We start from the raw sequence: 12,875 nt of genomic DNA, 5'->3' as shown, positions 1-12,875 counted from the left end.
AGAGAGACACACACACTACCTATCAGAAGAAAAGAAGAGAAAAACACACACACACAGTGCAAGTAAACATGGCGTTGGACAATGTATATATATATATATATATATATATCTCGTGTGCGTCCTGGACACATGACGAATACAACTTGAAACTTGGAGTACAACACTAGTCTCAGCCAGGCCTCACAAGTGCATGTGTTTTAAGGTCCCCAAAAGAGCTCTCCTTTAAAACACCCAGGACCACATCAGGGGACGCCGAACCATTTGATTGCCTTGCCAGACATCTCGGCTCACTACACAATCAATGGTGCTCGCAATCGGATGCACTTTTAGGCCATTTAGGAGACAAATAGCACAGGAAAACCAGTGCGCACAGCTCCAGCCGACAGTCGAACGGTGAGGTTTTGAGCGAGTTGCAACAAAATGCACGGGGCTTCTGCAGCCCACATGACTTTATTCTGAACGGAGACAAGTCTGCTCACTGGGCCGTTGGCTTTTGGACCAAAAACACGGCTCCGTCGGTGACTTTTGGACCGATATTGGCGACCAGAAAACACAAGTGAAAGAGCATTTGGCCAGCCCGGAGAAGCCGAGCTGGGTGGCTTGAGTCTACATGGTTCTCATGTCGCGTTTAAGGCCAGCCCCCTGCACGGTGTGGAGCTTCAATAGCGCAGAGCAGCGTCTACAGCAAACTACTCCTCACAGACTACCGTAAGTGTGTGTGTTTACCGGACCAAGCGAGAGACATGGCAGAAGTCGCACCAGCACCCGCCGCCGCCGCGCCGGCCAAGGCACCCAAGAAGAAGGCAGCAGCCAAGCCCAAGAAAGCGGGACCCAGCGTAGGCGAGCTCATCGTCAAGGCGGTGTCCGCCTCCAAGGAGAGGAGCGGCGTGTCCCTGGCCGCGCTCAAGAAGAGTCTGGCGGCAGGCGGCTACGACGTGGAGAAGAACAACTCCCGTGTCAAGATCGCCGTCAAGAGCCTCGTCACCAAGGGCACCCTGGTCCAGACCAAGGGCACCGGTGCCTCCGGCTCCTTCAAGCTCAACAAGAAAGCCGTCGAGGCAAAAAAGCCCGCCAAGAAAGCCGCAGCCCCCAAAGCAAAGAAGGTGGCCGCCAAGAAGCCCGCCGCGGCGAAGAAGCCCAAGAAGGTAGCAGCCAAGAAGGCCGTCGCCGCAAAGAAGTCCCCCAAGAAGGCCAAGAAGCCCGCTACACCCAAAAAGGCCGCCAAGAGCCCAAAGAAGGTGAAGAAGCCCGCCGCAGCGGCCAAGAAGGCGGCCAAGAGCCCCAAGAAGGCTACCAAGGCAGCGAAGCCCAAAGCCGCCAAGCCCAAGGCAGCCAAGGCCAAGAAGGCAGCCCCCAAGAAGAAGTAAAGCTATTACAAACGGTGTTCTACTCGACACATGTTGTTACCACAAAAGGCTCTTTTAAGAGCCACCCACCTCTTTCCATAAAAGCGCATGTCATTCCATGTACTACTTGTCGTTCACTAGGCTACTTTTACGCACCACATTTTTCCCACTCGGAGAGAGGCATATAATATAATAATAGTGCAGCAGCCTCACCAGTCATTTGTGTATGAGCCATTGTTGTGATGTGTTAGATGTGTTCCATGTCATATTGATCTTCATAATAAGAAGAATACATACTGGAGAGGACAGCAGCACCCTCACTGTGATGTGTTAATCATCATCATCCTAATACTATAGCGTATTGGAAATCGCAGCGAATAGTGCAGCTATCTATGTGTTTCCCATTTGGATGATTTGATTTGTCATAAAGTAACAAAGTCGGAGGGAAACAGAGTAGCCTAGCCCTTCTTTCTCACTCAGCTGCCTGCCTGCGGGCGGGCGGGCGGGCTTAGGGCTGACTGTCTGTCTGTCTGTCTGTCTGTCTGTCCCTCACTCCAATTGGATAAGGCCACACCGGCCCGGTGGCCAATCGCTGCCTCTTGTGGCGAGGTATAAGTAAGGCTCTCGAGGTGCCCAGCGGCTCATTCAGACTTTCTGTGACATACTGAAGCTACCAATATGAGCGGAAGAGGCAAAACCGGAGGCAAGGCCAGGGCCAAGGCAAAGACACGTTCATCCCGTGCCGGACTCCAGTTCCCCGTGGGCCGTGTGCACAGGCTGCTGCGCAAAGGCAACTACGCCGAGCGTGTGGGCGCTGGCGCACCAGTGTACCTGGCCGCCGTGCTCGAGTACCTGACTGCTGAGATCCTGGAGTTGGCCGGCAACGCTGCCCGTGACAACAAGAAGACTCGTATCATCCCCCGTCACCTGCAGCTGGCCGTCCGTAACGACGAGGAGCTGAACAAACTGCTTGGCGGCGTGACCATCGCTCAGGGTGGTGTGCTGCCCAACATCCAGGCAGTGCTGCTCCCCAAGAAGACTGAGAAGGCCGTCAAAGCCAAGTAAAATCGCTACTGCGGCTGCCACTTGACTACTCAACCCCCAAAGGCTCTTTTAAGAGCCAACCACCTAGCTCTGCAAAAGCGCAAAGTGTCCTTTCTATGACTGACTGCCACATATGAAGTATTTGGAGTGTTTGTCACATACACGGCACCATATCATGAGGCCTTAAATGAAGAGTAACACCTAGGCCTCGTTTGTCATAGCAGGCTAGAATTCGGCCGGTGACTATTATTGCGCGTAAAGTGTCGGCCCTAACAAAAGACACCAAGCGCGCCTCGGCGAAGGTGGGGGGTGGGGGTGGATTTTGGGGCGGCACGGAGAGGCCGAGGCTCCCGTCCAATGGGCGTCGGAGGAGGCCTCCCCAACGGGCCAATCAGGGTGGTGTGGAGATGGTGTCCAATCAGCAGACGCCGCTGCCGGCTTTATAAACTTCACATAGGCATTTGGAGGCTATACTCCGACTGTGAAAGAAGGAAGCTAGCTAGCGCCATGGCCAGAACCAAGCAAACCGCTCGCAAATCCACCGGTGGCAAAGCACCCAGGAAGCAGCTCGCCACCAAGGCTGCGCGCAAGAGCGCCCCGGCCACCGGCGGCGTGAAGAAGCCTCACCGTTACAGGCCCGGCACCGTGGCTCTGAGAGAGATCCGTCGTTACCAGAAGTCCACTGAGCTGCTGATCCGCAAACTGCCCTTCCAGCGCCTGGTGAGAGAAATTGCCCAGGACTTCAAGACCGACCTGCGCTTCCAGAGTTCCGCCGTGATGGCCCTGCAGGAGGCTAGCGAGGCTTACCTGGTCGGCCTGTTCGAGGACACCAACCTGTGCGCCATCCACGCCAAGAGGGTGACCATCATGCCCAAGGACATCCAGCTGGCCCGTCGTATTCGCGGAGAGCGCGCTTAAACGATGACCTGATGTCCAAAATCCCCCAAAGGCTCTTTTAAGAGCCACCTCCATATTTCCGTCAAAGGCACAATTGTTCCATATGTACACGCCCCTCTCCAGACCGTATCATAAATAAGAGTTGGTTGTTAACTAAAGGTCACATCGAAAGGAAAAGCTGCTTATAGTATTGCAGCTTCAATATAATGTGACTAGAGTAGAACAGTCAAAGGAGGGGAAAATACAGTGATAGTAATGATATAGGGCAAAAAGTGGCAATAATTGTCACTATGTAGCTAAGAAAAACATTGCTTTGAAAGTCCCATATTGCAGTGGTGCTGAGAGACTCATGCAGAGGGGAAAACTTTCCCGTGGAGCACGGAGGCCATCTAGTGGTTAAACGTGGTTCCCTATTAGTATTTGATCTTCAGGCCAGCGTTTCCCAAACTCTGTCCTCTGCTAGAGTCTGTCAATGACTTTGTGATAATCGCCATTGATTGCAACAAAAAAAGCCGTTTTGATCTGATCATTAGCACGTCAGGGTAATGATTCATGCGACTGACTAAGGTATTGACAGTAAAATGATATCTCTGTCCAACGCAAGTGAATGTATTTCGTGGGATGAACTCAGATCCCTGATCCCATGAATAATCCCATTAATGACATACCCATCGTTAAGAGAAAAGGTATCAGGACAGCAGGAATCAATAGATGTAATCATCGACGGCTTGCAAAACAGCTGTTCTGAAACAGGACACAAGAAGCTGCAGTGATTGACCTATTATTAGTTGAGCAATTACAGAATTGCAATCACCAGTGCAGGTACGTCCTGATTGCAGCATAGTCTTCACAAGGAAGTAAATGCCTCAGCACATGACAACTTCAAAGTGCTAAATATTGGATTCTACTGACTCCCATTGAGTACAGTCGTCTCTCTTTGGCGTGATTTGAATCATATGCATAGATTAGATGTCAATCTTGAATGAGTATATTTGTTTGTTGGTTGTTGGGATGCCACTATCTACTAGGCTGCCAAATCCTTTTTTACAGTGTAGATACATCACCTACGCGAAAGAAGATTTGCTTGACAGCTTCAACAAACGATAAGGCCCTAAATACAGGCTGCCAGTTAAATGCAGAAATCACACAGCTAGAACGCAGGACAAAAGAGCTGGGAAAACGACATCAATCCAAAGGGATAATGTACAATAGTCAGACGCATGGCACAGGCAAAAAGTGGAATTCTCTGCGCATTCGTTGCTGTATTCCGCGCGTTTGAATGGACAGCGCGCCTCTGCTGCATCTTCACTCACGAGACAGGTAATAGCGGAGCTCCGTGGTGCTGAAAAGGCCAGCGCCTCTGTAATTGGTCACAGAATCATCCACGTTTTTTCCCAACACTTTCCCTGGTCATTGGTGTAAGATGTAGTCCTAAAGCAAAAGTTGTATAGGCATGTCGACCTTTTTTGGAGCTGGCTACAGATAAAGAGAGAAAAGTAGCAATCCCTTTGGAATAAAGTAGTACAATGTAAGTGACCCTCATTTGATACTTGAGAAACATACATTCACATGACGTAGTGTTCCAAATCTGCAGGTGAAGAAAAGGGTTAAGTGAATATGATTTAAGAGCAGTCAAATGAAGTAATAGTGACATAAATTGGAAGAAATGAAATAAGTCATGTGAGCATAGCATTGTGGAAAGCAATGACTTTAGAAAGGTGAAGATGATTTCCAGATTAGGTTTGGTGAAAAAGTAACTGTATCATTTGAGGTACTCTACATGGAACCTCTGCCTATTTGATGATCTGTTGTAGTTATTGTAATATATTTTTTTGACCACATAGGTTGAGCGATGAATGCGCTGTGTGGCCATTGTGAGTAGCACTTTTGATCCAGCAGGTGTCGCGAAAATCCGTCCCTATGTGGCTTGAATGATGAGCGGACGTATTCCTTATAGGCATTGATGAATTGAATTCAGGCAGGTGTTGGCAACATGACTTCTGGTCCAGCAGGTGGCGGTGAAATGCCTCCCTATCTATACGAATTGACCTATTCCTTTGAGCTCCTAAATGAAGCATAGGGTGTCAATCAACATTGCATCTCGGCTGAACCCTGTTGTGGGCGGTTTTCTTCCCTTAATTGGACATGATTCCGGTGTTGTTCATCTCCTCTTCATTAGTCCTTCTGCATGTCTTGCACTGAGGTGTGTGTTTGTGTTTGAAATCACTGGGCACTTGAATAATGGAACACCGGTTACTTTTATCATGCCGAGCTAGTTTGCATGGCTCATGTCATATGGATATACACCTTTCTATTGTCATGTATGTAGGTCTATGCAGGGGCGAAAATCTGATATCCACTTTGGAGGGGACAATTACATGACATTTTGTCAAGAGCAATTCCTGAGGGGGACACCAAAAGTAGTGGTGTAACACATAGCCTACATTGTAATATGGTCAATGTATATTGAGGAAGCAAAGAAATAAGGTGTTTGCCGTACTCCTAACTACCGGTACCCAAAACTACACAACAGCAATACCATTGCCTTTAACAAATCTTAGTTCAGTCACCAGTTGAAGTTGAGAGTAGGGGGTATCCATGGCATTTTCCAATTATGTTCCTATTTTACAAGTGGAAAAAATGGAGAACCTTTCATAATGTTGCCAAACAAAGACTCAACAAACTTACCTGAGACTCCCTGTCTCTGCCAGTCTGTCCCTGCATATCTGTCCCCAACTCTGCTGTCTGTGTGCCGCCTGCTCTGCCTAATGACATCATTGTGAAACATTTCCATTAGAATTTCATTTCTTTGTTATGAACATTGTATCAACTAGTCTTTGAGATATTAGGCTACTAGGGTTGTTACTATGCGTTTTGGTGTATTGAAAAATAGTCTGATGTCCGTGTTTTATTTTTGTGCCATTTTTGTAGCTGGCTGGCTACACACACAGTGTGTAGGTTGTTTACAGTAGGGCTTCGATCTAAAAGGTAGCTAGCAAATGTGAAACGGATTAAAATGACAAGAGTTGACAGCTGTATGAGTTCACCATTTACACAACATATGCTGCAACCTTTTGTAATTTGAATAGTTTGTTTCATATTGGCTGGCTTCCAACAATAGCTGATTTTGCCAAGCTAGCGAGCACCACTTCAGTTTCAGTGGTGTTTGCTCTAATCTTTGCTACCCGGGTTAAATAAAGGTGAAATGAAATAAAGAAATAGTAGCTTTTGCAACGACACCATGAAATATATTTAACACAATGGTAGATGAGAGTGTAATTGACTTCAGTTTATCGCTAACCTTTGAATCACTAACTTCCATCATCTGCATGCTGATTCCATTTTTGACGACGCCACATAAATGGAATAGGTACTAGCTAGCTTAATAGTTAATATTTGCGCGATTGGAACTGGCAGTGGATCAGGAACTGGCAGTGGATCAAACCATTGTGAGGCAAAGGGCGGGGGGGTCGCAATCTTTTGAAACTTAAAAACGCGCTATTAAGTGTCTATAATCAGCACAATTGCTTTCATTGCGTATAATGAATATTATTGAAATTACATAGTTATGTTTGAGTGATATATTGGGGGGGACAAATCCTATTTTTCCCAGGATGGGGGGGGTCGTGTCCCCGTCCCCCCCGGGATTTCCGCCCCTGGGTCTATGCCGGTCTGCCATTGGTTTTGTTAGATTTGTGAGTATTGTGTGGAATGTTGGGACATGGTTAGATCTTACTTGTTAGACATGACTGTGCTGTTGGAGCTAGTAACACAAGCAAGCATTTCCCAACACCCGGAATAACATCTGCTAAACAGGTGTATGTGGCAAATAGATTTGGATTGGATGGGTGATTAGATTAGATAGTATGTCCACTTTATGTGCTGCGGGCTAATTACCAGCAATGTCACTGTGGTCCAAGTGAAACTCCTAGCCTATAGGTGTGAAGTATCTGCACTCTAGCCTATAGAGGAACACAGCTGTTGATAATAGGGGAATGCAAGCAAGCAGTTGAAGGGAACAAGTGACAGAGTCTAACCTGCTGTTGAACACCAGGCCCCAACCAGGTACGCGGACAGAGTATTGTTCACTCCCAGTCCTATGATGTTGCTCTGTGAAGGAGGTTAGCTTCTCAGCGTCCAATTCCTGGCAGCCTTCTCCCTAGTTGATTTGTGATTGTGAGTGATTAGAGAATGTTTGCCTTCGGTATCCAAGGTGTTTGAGAATGTTGAGGACCAGTGTTCCGAGGGGCTGACTGTGACATCATAAAGCGGAATGTAGTTAGTGTGCTGTTTGAGGGATTCCAATTGAGTCCGGTGCGCTCTTCCAGACAGTGCAGTTGTGCTTCGAGTCTGCTCTCTGTGTGGTGACTTGTAAGTGGGTAAGCCTAACCCTTTACCTATTTCTCCTAACCTGCTATGACAAAGTGACTTCATGACAGTAGCTGTATCTCACCTAGTTGAAAGCTTGTCAGTCCTTCTCCTAAAAGGCAACCTGTGTTCCTTGATGTACTAAACCGAGGCCTGGCAGCCAGTAAGTAGAAGTAAGAGACAATTATGGCAACAATAAGTTGTAAGATGAAAGCTAGTCAGATTTGAGATGTTATTAAACTGCAGTGATTGATCATATTGTCTCAGCAGCTCACAGATCACTGCAGCTGTACATAGGCCATTTATAAATAGGCCAAACGACTACCTCTTCCCCTACTGTATTGATATTTTTATTTTGCTCCTTTGCACCCCAGTATTTCATGTACTGTCAAATCTAGCATTCCAGTGTTTTAATTCGCCACCATGGCCTATTTATTGCCTTTACCTCCCTTATCTCACCTCATTTGCTCACATTGTGTTTGTTTTACTCCATGTGTAACTCTGTGTTGTTATATGTGTGGAAGTGCTTTGCTTTATCTTGGCCAGGTCGCAGTTTGTAAATGACAACTTGTTCTCAACTTGCCTATCTGGTTAAAGAAAGGTGAAGTCAATTGAAATCCAAAATGTCTCCCTTTTGGAATGACCTGTTGACATGGGCCCTCCTCCTGTGGCGGTCATTTTCTGCAACATCTGAGGCCATCTGGCGGGCATAGTGCTATCTGGCCTATAAATGATCCACCTCATAGCAGTAATTCCATAATAAGACGCTTTGTTATTGGTTTGTGAAGAAAAGCACAATACGATATTTGCACATCCCTCTCGCCTCTGTACACATAGGAACACTAGCCCTTCATTGGGTGGGTGTCTGAGGAATGTGTTACTGCGTTTCACCTTACAGAGGTATCACCACCCTTCCCATCGGAACCTCAGGTCCTCTTGGCTCCCTGACTGTCAGGCTGGATCGTGTCTAGGGAAGAAAAAAGAAGATTGATGTTACATTACATGGCCTTCAATAGCAAAATGACTGATGAGGTGACATGACATGTGCCGTCTTCCCTGTGGCTCAGTTGGTAGAGAACGGTGTTTGCAATGCCAGGGTTGTGGGTTTGATTCCCACGGGGGGCCAGTACCAAAAAAAAAGAAAAAAAAATAGACATTGTATGAAATGTATGCATTCACTCAAATGAGTCAAATGTCTACAATAAATAAAAAAAAACATGATGGGCCCCTTTGGCTTTATGGCATTCCATGTGTATTTGTTTCCCCGTTGCCTACATCTTCCCCCTTTGGATTTGACGGTGTCTCAATTATGGCATGAAGGTTTTGTGTGTTACTTGTTGCGATTATGTGTGTGGAAGAGTCACCTTCGTTTCTCCTTTCTACTTGGGACCTCTATTTGAGTTCTTTAGGCCTATCTCTAGCCTACTAATTCAGTGTTTTCCAACTCCAGGGGTAGAGTAGCCTATTTTGTTGTAGCCCTGGAGAGGCACAGCTGATTCAACTACTTATCACCTTGTCCTCAATGAGTTGAATCAGGTGCAGCAACAACAACAACAACAACAACAATGTGAGGAGTCGGACACAGAGTACTAGTTGATCCCTCAGTTGTCACACTTTGTTCTATCAGTATTTGACTGATGTTAGTTGCTTTCATTTGTTCTCGGTTCCTCCCTCGTTCCCTAGAACGAGCACCCTCCCCTTTGCAACAGAGGCCAGGCGAAAGCGCGCGCTTTCTGTGCCACTGGCTTCAATCAGGTCCACCAAATGCACATAATAAGCGCACCACGCACCCCGGCGTACGTCATTCATTCACTTGAACTCCGCTAGCGAACACATATACACCATGTCTGGAAGAGGCAAAGGCGGCAAGGGACTGGGAAAAGGAGGCGCCAAGCGTCACCGCAAGGTTCTCCGCGATAACATCCAGGGAATCACCAAGCCCGCTATCCGCCGTCTGGCTCGCCGTGGCGGCGTGAAGCGTATCTCCGGGCTGATCTACGAGGAGACCCGCGGTGTCCTGAAGGTGTTCCTGGAGAACGTGATCCGTGACGCCGTCACCTACACCGAGCACGCCAAGAGGAAGACCGTTACCGCCATGGACGTGGTGTACGCTCTGAAACGCCAGGGACGCACCCTGTACGGTTTCGGCGGTTAAACGCCCTCTTTTCGGAACGTCAACATCCCGACTTGAACCCAAAGGCTCTTTTAAGAGCCACCCACATGCGCTTCAAAAAGGCCAATTCCATTGTCGTAGGAAGATTTATAGAGGTCCCTTATCTAGTAAGAAACTATGAGCCACTCTGAGTGGACAGGGAGTGTTAATGACAGGAGTGTAGAAACGGTGGGATTTAGAGGCACCCGACGTAAAGCCACCATGAGTCGGTAGACGTGGCTGGAGCAGAAGGGGATGTCTGACGGTGCAAAGTGGGCCGTAAGGCAATAGCCCTCCCTTTTTGAAACACACAATTCCCCACCATGGAGTAGGGGGAGGTAGGGCGCGCAGGTCTTTGTTAGGGAAGCAAGCCTCTGAGTGGAAGGCTCTGACGCGCGCTCAGCTCCACTGGGCAAATGGCAGGGGCGTGTCCACGGCCGCTGAATTTGCTTAGCTTCCTCTTCATAAGACGGGAAAGCGCCCTCCACCCCCTCATTCGTTTCTGAGAAGCAACGAGACATCAGCATCATGCCCGAGCCAGCAAAGTCCGCGCCCAAGAAGGGCTCCAAGAAAGCCGTCACCAAGACAGCAGGGAAAGGCGGCAAGAAGCGCCGAAAGTCGAGGAAGGAGAGCTACGCCATTTACGTGTACAAAGTGCTGAAGCAGGTCCACCCCGACACCGGCATCTCCTCCAAGGCCATGGGAATCATGAACTCGTTCGTGAACGACATCTTCGAGCGTATCGCCGGAGAGTCCTCTCGCCTGGCCCACTACAACAAGCGTTCCACCATCACCTCCAGGGAGATCCAGACCGCCGTGCGCCTGCTGCTCCCCGGCGAGTTGGCCAAACACGCAGTGTCCGAGGGCACCAAGGCCGTGACCAAGTACACCAGTTCCAAGTAAACAGCCCGTTTGGAGTGCTGTACTAACCCAAAGGCTCTTTTAAGAGCCACCCACCCTGTCAGTGAAAAAAGCAAATCCATCAGTAGCAAATGAATGTGTTCCACTGTATCATTTAGAGTGGAGGGGTTGGCGCCTTTTTCGGTGTCTTTGTCTGCAGGACATGTCAAACAGGGGTGACATGAATTCCAGGTGAAAGGTGTTATTGTGGAATAAGTGAATAGAAGAAATGGCCCTATAGCCTAATGACGTCGACCTGTAAAGAGGCCCTATCCAGTGGAGGAAGAATATGAATGTGGGATTCCACTAGTGCTCCAATGACTATACAACAGGGAGGAGAAAAATCAAGTAGAGAGAGAGAGAGAGATACAGCCCTTGTTCCACTCACTAACTAGAGAGACACTCCCTAGGCCTATATCAGGGCGACCAAGCACATGGGGCGCCAGCCTCCATAGCGCCGGCCGGTCAAACAGACACCAAGACCCACAGACACAAAGACCGGCACGAGTCACGCTGCGGAGTCAGAGAAAGAGAGAGAGAGAGACACACACACTACCTATCAGAAGAAAAGAAGAGAAAAACACACACACACAGTGCAAGTAAACATGGCGTTGGACAATGTATATATATATATATATATATCTCGTGTGCGTCCTGGACACATGACGAATACAACTTGAAACTTGGAGTACAACACTAGTCTCAGCCAGGCCTCACAAGTGCATGTGTTTTAAGGTCCCCAAAAGAGCTCTCCTTTAAAACACCCAGGACCACATCAGGGGACGCCGAACCATTTGATTGCCTTGCCAGACATCTCGGCTCACTACACAATCAATGGTGCTCGCAATCGGATGCACTTTTAGGCCATTTAGGAGACAAATAGCACAGGAAAACCAGTGCGCACAGCTCCAGCCGACAGTCGAACGGTGAGGTTTTGAGCGAGTTGCAACAAAATGCACGGGGCTTCTGCAGCCCACATGACTTTATTCTGAACGGAGACAAGTCTGCTCACTGGGCCGTTGGCTTTTGGACCAAAAACACGGCTCCGTCGGTGACTTTTGGACCGATATTGGCGACCAGAAAACACAAGTGAAAGAGCATTTGGCCAGCCCGGAGAAGCCGAGCTGGGTGGCTTGAGTCTACATGGTTCTCATGTCGCGTTTAAGGCCAGCCCCCTGCACGGTGTGGAGCTTCAATAGCGCAGAGCAGCGTCTACAGCAAACTACTCCTCACAGACTACCGTAAGTGTGTGTGTTTACCGGACCAAGCGAGAGACATGGCAGAAGTCGCACCAGCACCCGCCGCCGCCGCGCCGGCCAAGGCACCCAAGAAGAAGGCAGCAGCCAAGCCCAAGAAAGCGGGACCCAGCGTAGGCGAGCTCATCGTCAAGGCGGTGTCCGCCTCCAAGGAGAGGAGCGGCGTGTCCCTGGCCGCGCTCAAGAAGAGTCTGGCGGCAGGCGGCTACGACGTGGAGAAGAACAACTCCCGTGTCAAGATCGCCGTCAAGAGCCTCGTCACCAAGGGCACCCTGGTCCAGACCAAGGGCACCGGTGCCTCCGGCTCCTTCAAGCTCAACAAGAAAGCCGTCGAGGCAAAAAAGCCCGCCAAGAAAGCCGCAGCCCCCAAAGCAAAGAAGGTGGCCGCCAAGAAGCCCGCCGCGGCGAAGAAGCCCAAGAAGGTAGCAGCCAAGAAGGCCGTCGCCGCAAAGAAGTCCCCCAAGAAGGCCAAGAAGCCCGCTACACCCAAAAAGGCCGCCAAGAGCCCAAAGAAGGTGAAGAAGCCCGCCGCAGCGGCCAAGAAGGCGGCCAAGAGCCCCAAGAAGGCTACCAAGGCAGCGAAGCCCAAAGCCGCCAAGCCCAAGGCAGCCAAGGCCAAGAAGGCAGCCCCCAAGAAGAAGTAAAGCTATTACAAACGGTGTTCTACTCGACACATGTTGTTACCACAAAAGGCTCTTTTAAGAGCCACCCACCTCTTTCCATAAAAGCGCATGTCATTCCATGTACTACTTGTCGTTCACTAGGCTACTTTTACGCACCACATTTTTCCCACTCGGAGAGAGGCATATAATATAATAATAGTGCAGCAGCCTCACCAGTCATTTGTGTATGAGCCATTGTTGTGATGTGTTAGATGTGTTCCATGTCATATTGATCTTCATAATAAGAAGA

The 12,875-nt window shown here is 48.9% G+C and overlaps 6 protein-coding genes and 1 long non-coding RNA gene across 7 annotated transcripts; 6 read left to right on the top strand and 1 right to left on the bottom strand.

The window, feature by feature from the left end:
* The first annotated feature begins 227 nt into the window (after nt 1–227).
* On the top strand, nt 228–1,465 carry LOC123725485 (histone H1). Its single transcript, XM_045691336.2, has one exon. The coding sequence runs from the start codon at nt 744–746 to the stop codon at nt 1,365–1,367; it is 624 nt and encodes a 207-aa protein (XP_045547292.1). The 5' UTR covers nt 228–743; the 3' UTR covers nt 1,368–1,465.
* A 514-nt stretch (nt 1,466–1,979) lies between these two features.
* Nucleotides 1,980–3,114, top strand: LOC123725494 (histone H2A). Its single transcript, XM_045691345.2, has one exon. It carries the CDS (start codon nt 2,025–2,027, stop codon nt 2,409–2,411), a length of 387 nt encoding a protein of 128 aa, XP_045547301.1. The 5' UTR covers nt 1,980–2,024; the 3' UTR covers nt 2,412–3,114.
* On the top strand, nt 2,898–3,433 carry LOC145859484 (histone H3). Its single transcript, XM_082958958.1, has one exon. The coding sequence runs from the start codon at nt 2,898–2,900 to the stop codon at nt 3,306–3,308; it is 411 nt and encodes a 136-aa protein (XP_082815084.1). The 3' UTR covers nt 3,309–3,433.
* A 2,539-nt stretch (nt 3,434–5,972) lies between these two features.
* Nucleotides 5,973–8,778, bottom strand: LOC145859489 (uncharacterized). The gene is made up of 3 exons (XR_014379691.1): nt 8,552–8,778; nt 7,325–7,446; nt 5,973–6,052 (listed from the first exon to the last, which is right to left on the bottom strand). It is a non-coding gene; the product is annotated as an uncharacterized LOC145859489 (long non-coding RNA).
* Nucleotides 8,779–9,261: 483 nt separating this feature from the next.
* LOC123725508 (histone H4) lies at nt 9,262–9,874 on the top strand. Its single transcript, XM_082958963.1, has one exon. It carries the CDS (start codon nt 9,499–9,501, stop codon nt 9,808–9,810), a length of 312 nt encoding a protein of 103 aa, XP_082815089.1. The 5' UTR covers nt 9,262–9,498; the 3' UTR covers nt 9,811–9,874.
* A 416-nt stretch (nt 9,875–10,290) lies between these two features.
* Nucleotides 10,291–10,763, top strand: LOC123725504 (histone H2B). The gene has a single exon (XM_045691355.2). The coding sequence runs from the start codon at nt 10,336–10,338 to the stop codon at nt 10,708–10,710; it is 375 nt and encodes a 124-aa protein (XP_045547311.1). The 5' UTR covers nt 10,291–10,335; the 3' UTR covers nt 10,711–10,763.
* A 706-nt stretch (nt 10,764–11,469) lies between these two features.
* LOC145859482 (histone H1) lies at nt 11,470–12,705 on the top strand. The gene has a single exon (XM_082958955.1). It carries the CDS (start codon nt 11,984–11,986, stop codon nt 12,605–12,607), a length of 624 nt encoding a protein of 207 aa, XP_082815081.1. The 5' UTR covers nt 11,470–11,983; the 3' UTR covers nt 12,608–12,705.
* The last annotated feature ends 170 nt before the right edge of the window (nt 12,706–12,875 follow it).

The sequence above is a fragment of the Salmo salar genome, chromosome 12, assembly GCF_965601325.2.
Source record: "Salmo salar chromosome 12, fSalSal1, whole genome shotgun sequence".
Taxonomy (NCBI): Eukaryota; Metazoa; Chordata; class Actinopteri; order Salmoniformes; family Salmonidae; genus Salmo; species Salmo salar.
The sequence above is the reverse complement of the archived record's forward strand: the minus strand, read 5'-3'. Positions and strand labels throughout refer to the sequence as shown.

Bases quoted from the DNA above. Each gene is read 5' to 3' on its own strand.
- LOC123725485 (XM_045691336.2), top strand. From the start codon at position 744: ATGGCAGAAGTCGCACCAGCACCCGCCGCCGCCGCGCCGGCCAAGGCA.
- LOC123725494 (XM_045691345.2), top strand. From the start codon at position 2,025: ATGAGCGGAAGAGGCAAAACCGGAGGCAAGGCCAGGGCCAAGGCAAAG.
- LOC145859484 (XM_082958958.1), top strand. From the start codon at position 2,898: ATGGCCAGAACCAAGCAAACCGCTCGCAAATCCACCGGTGGCAAAGCA.
- LOC123725508 (XM_082958963.1), top strand. From the start codon at position 9,499: ATGTCTGGAAGAGGCAAAGGCGGCAAGGGACTGGGAAAAGGAGGCGCC.
- LOC123725504 (XM_045691355.2), top strand. From the start codon at position 10,336: ATGCCCGAGCCAGCAAAGTCCGCGCCCAAGAAGGGCTCCAAGAAAGCC.
- LOC145859482 (XM_082958955.1), top strand. From the start codon at position 11,984: ATGGCAGAAGTCGCACCAGCACCCGCCGCCGCCGCGCCGGCCAAGGCA.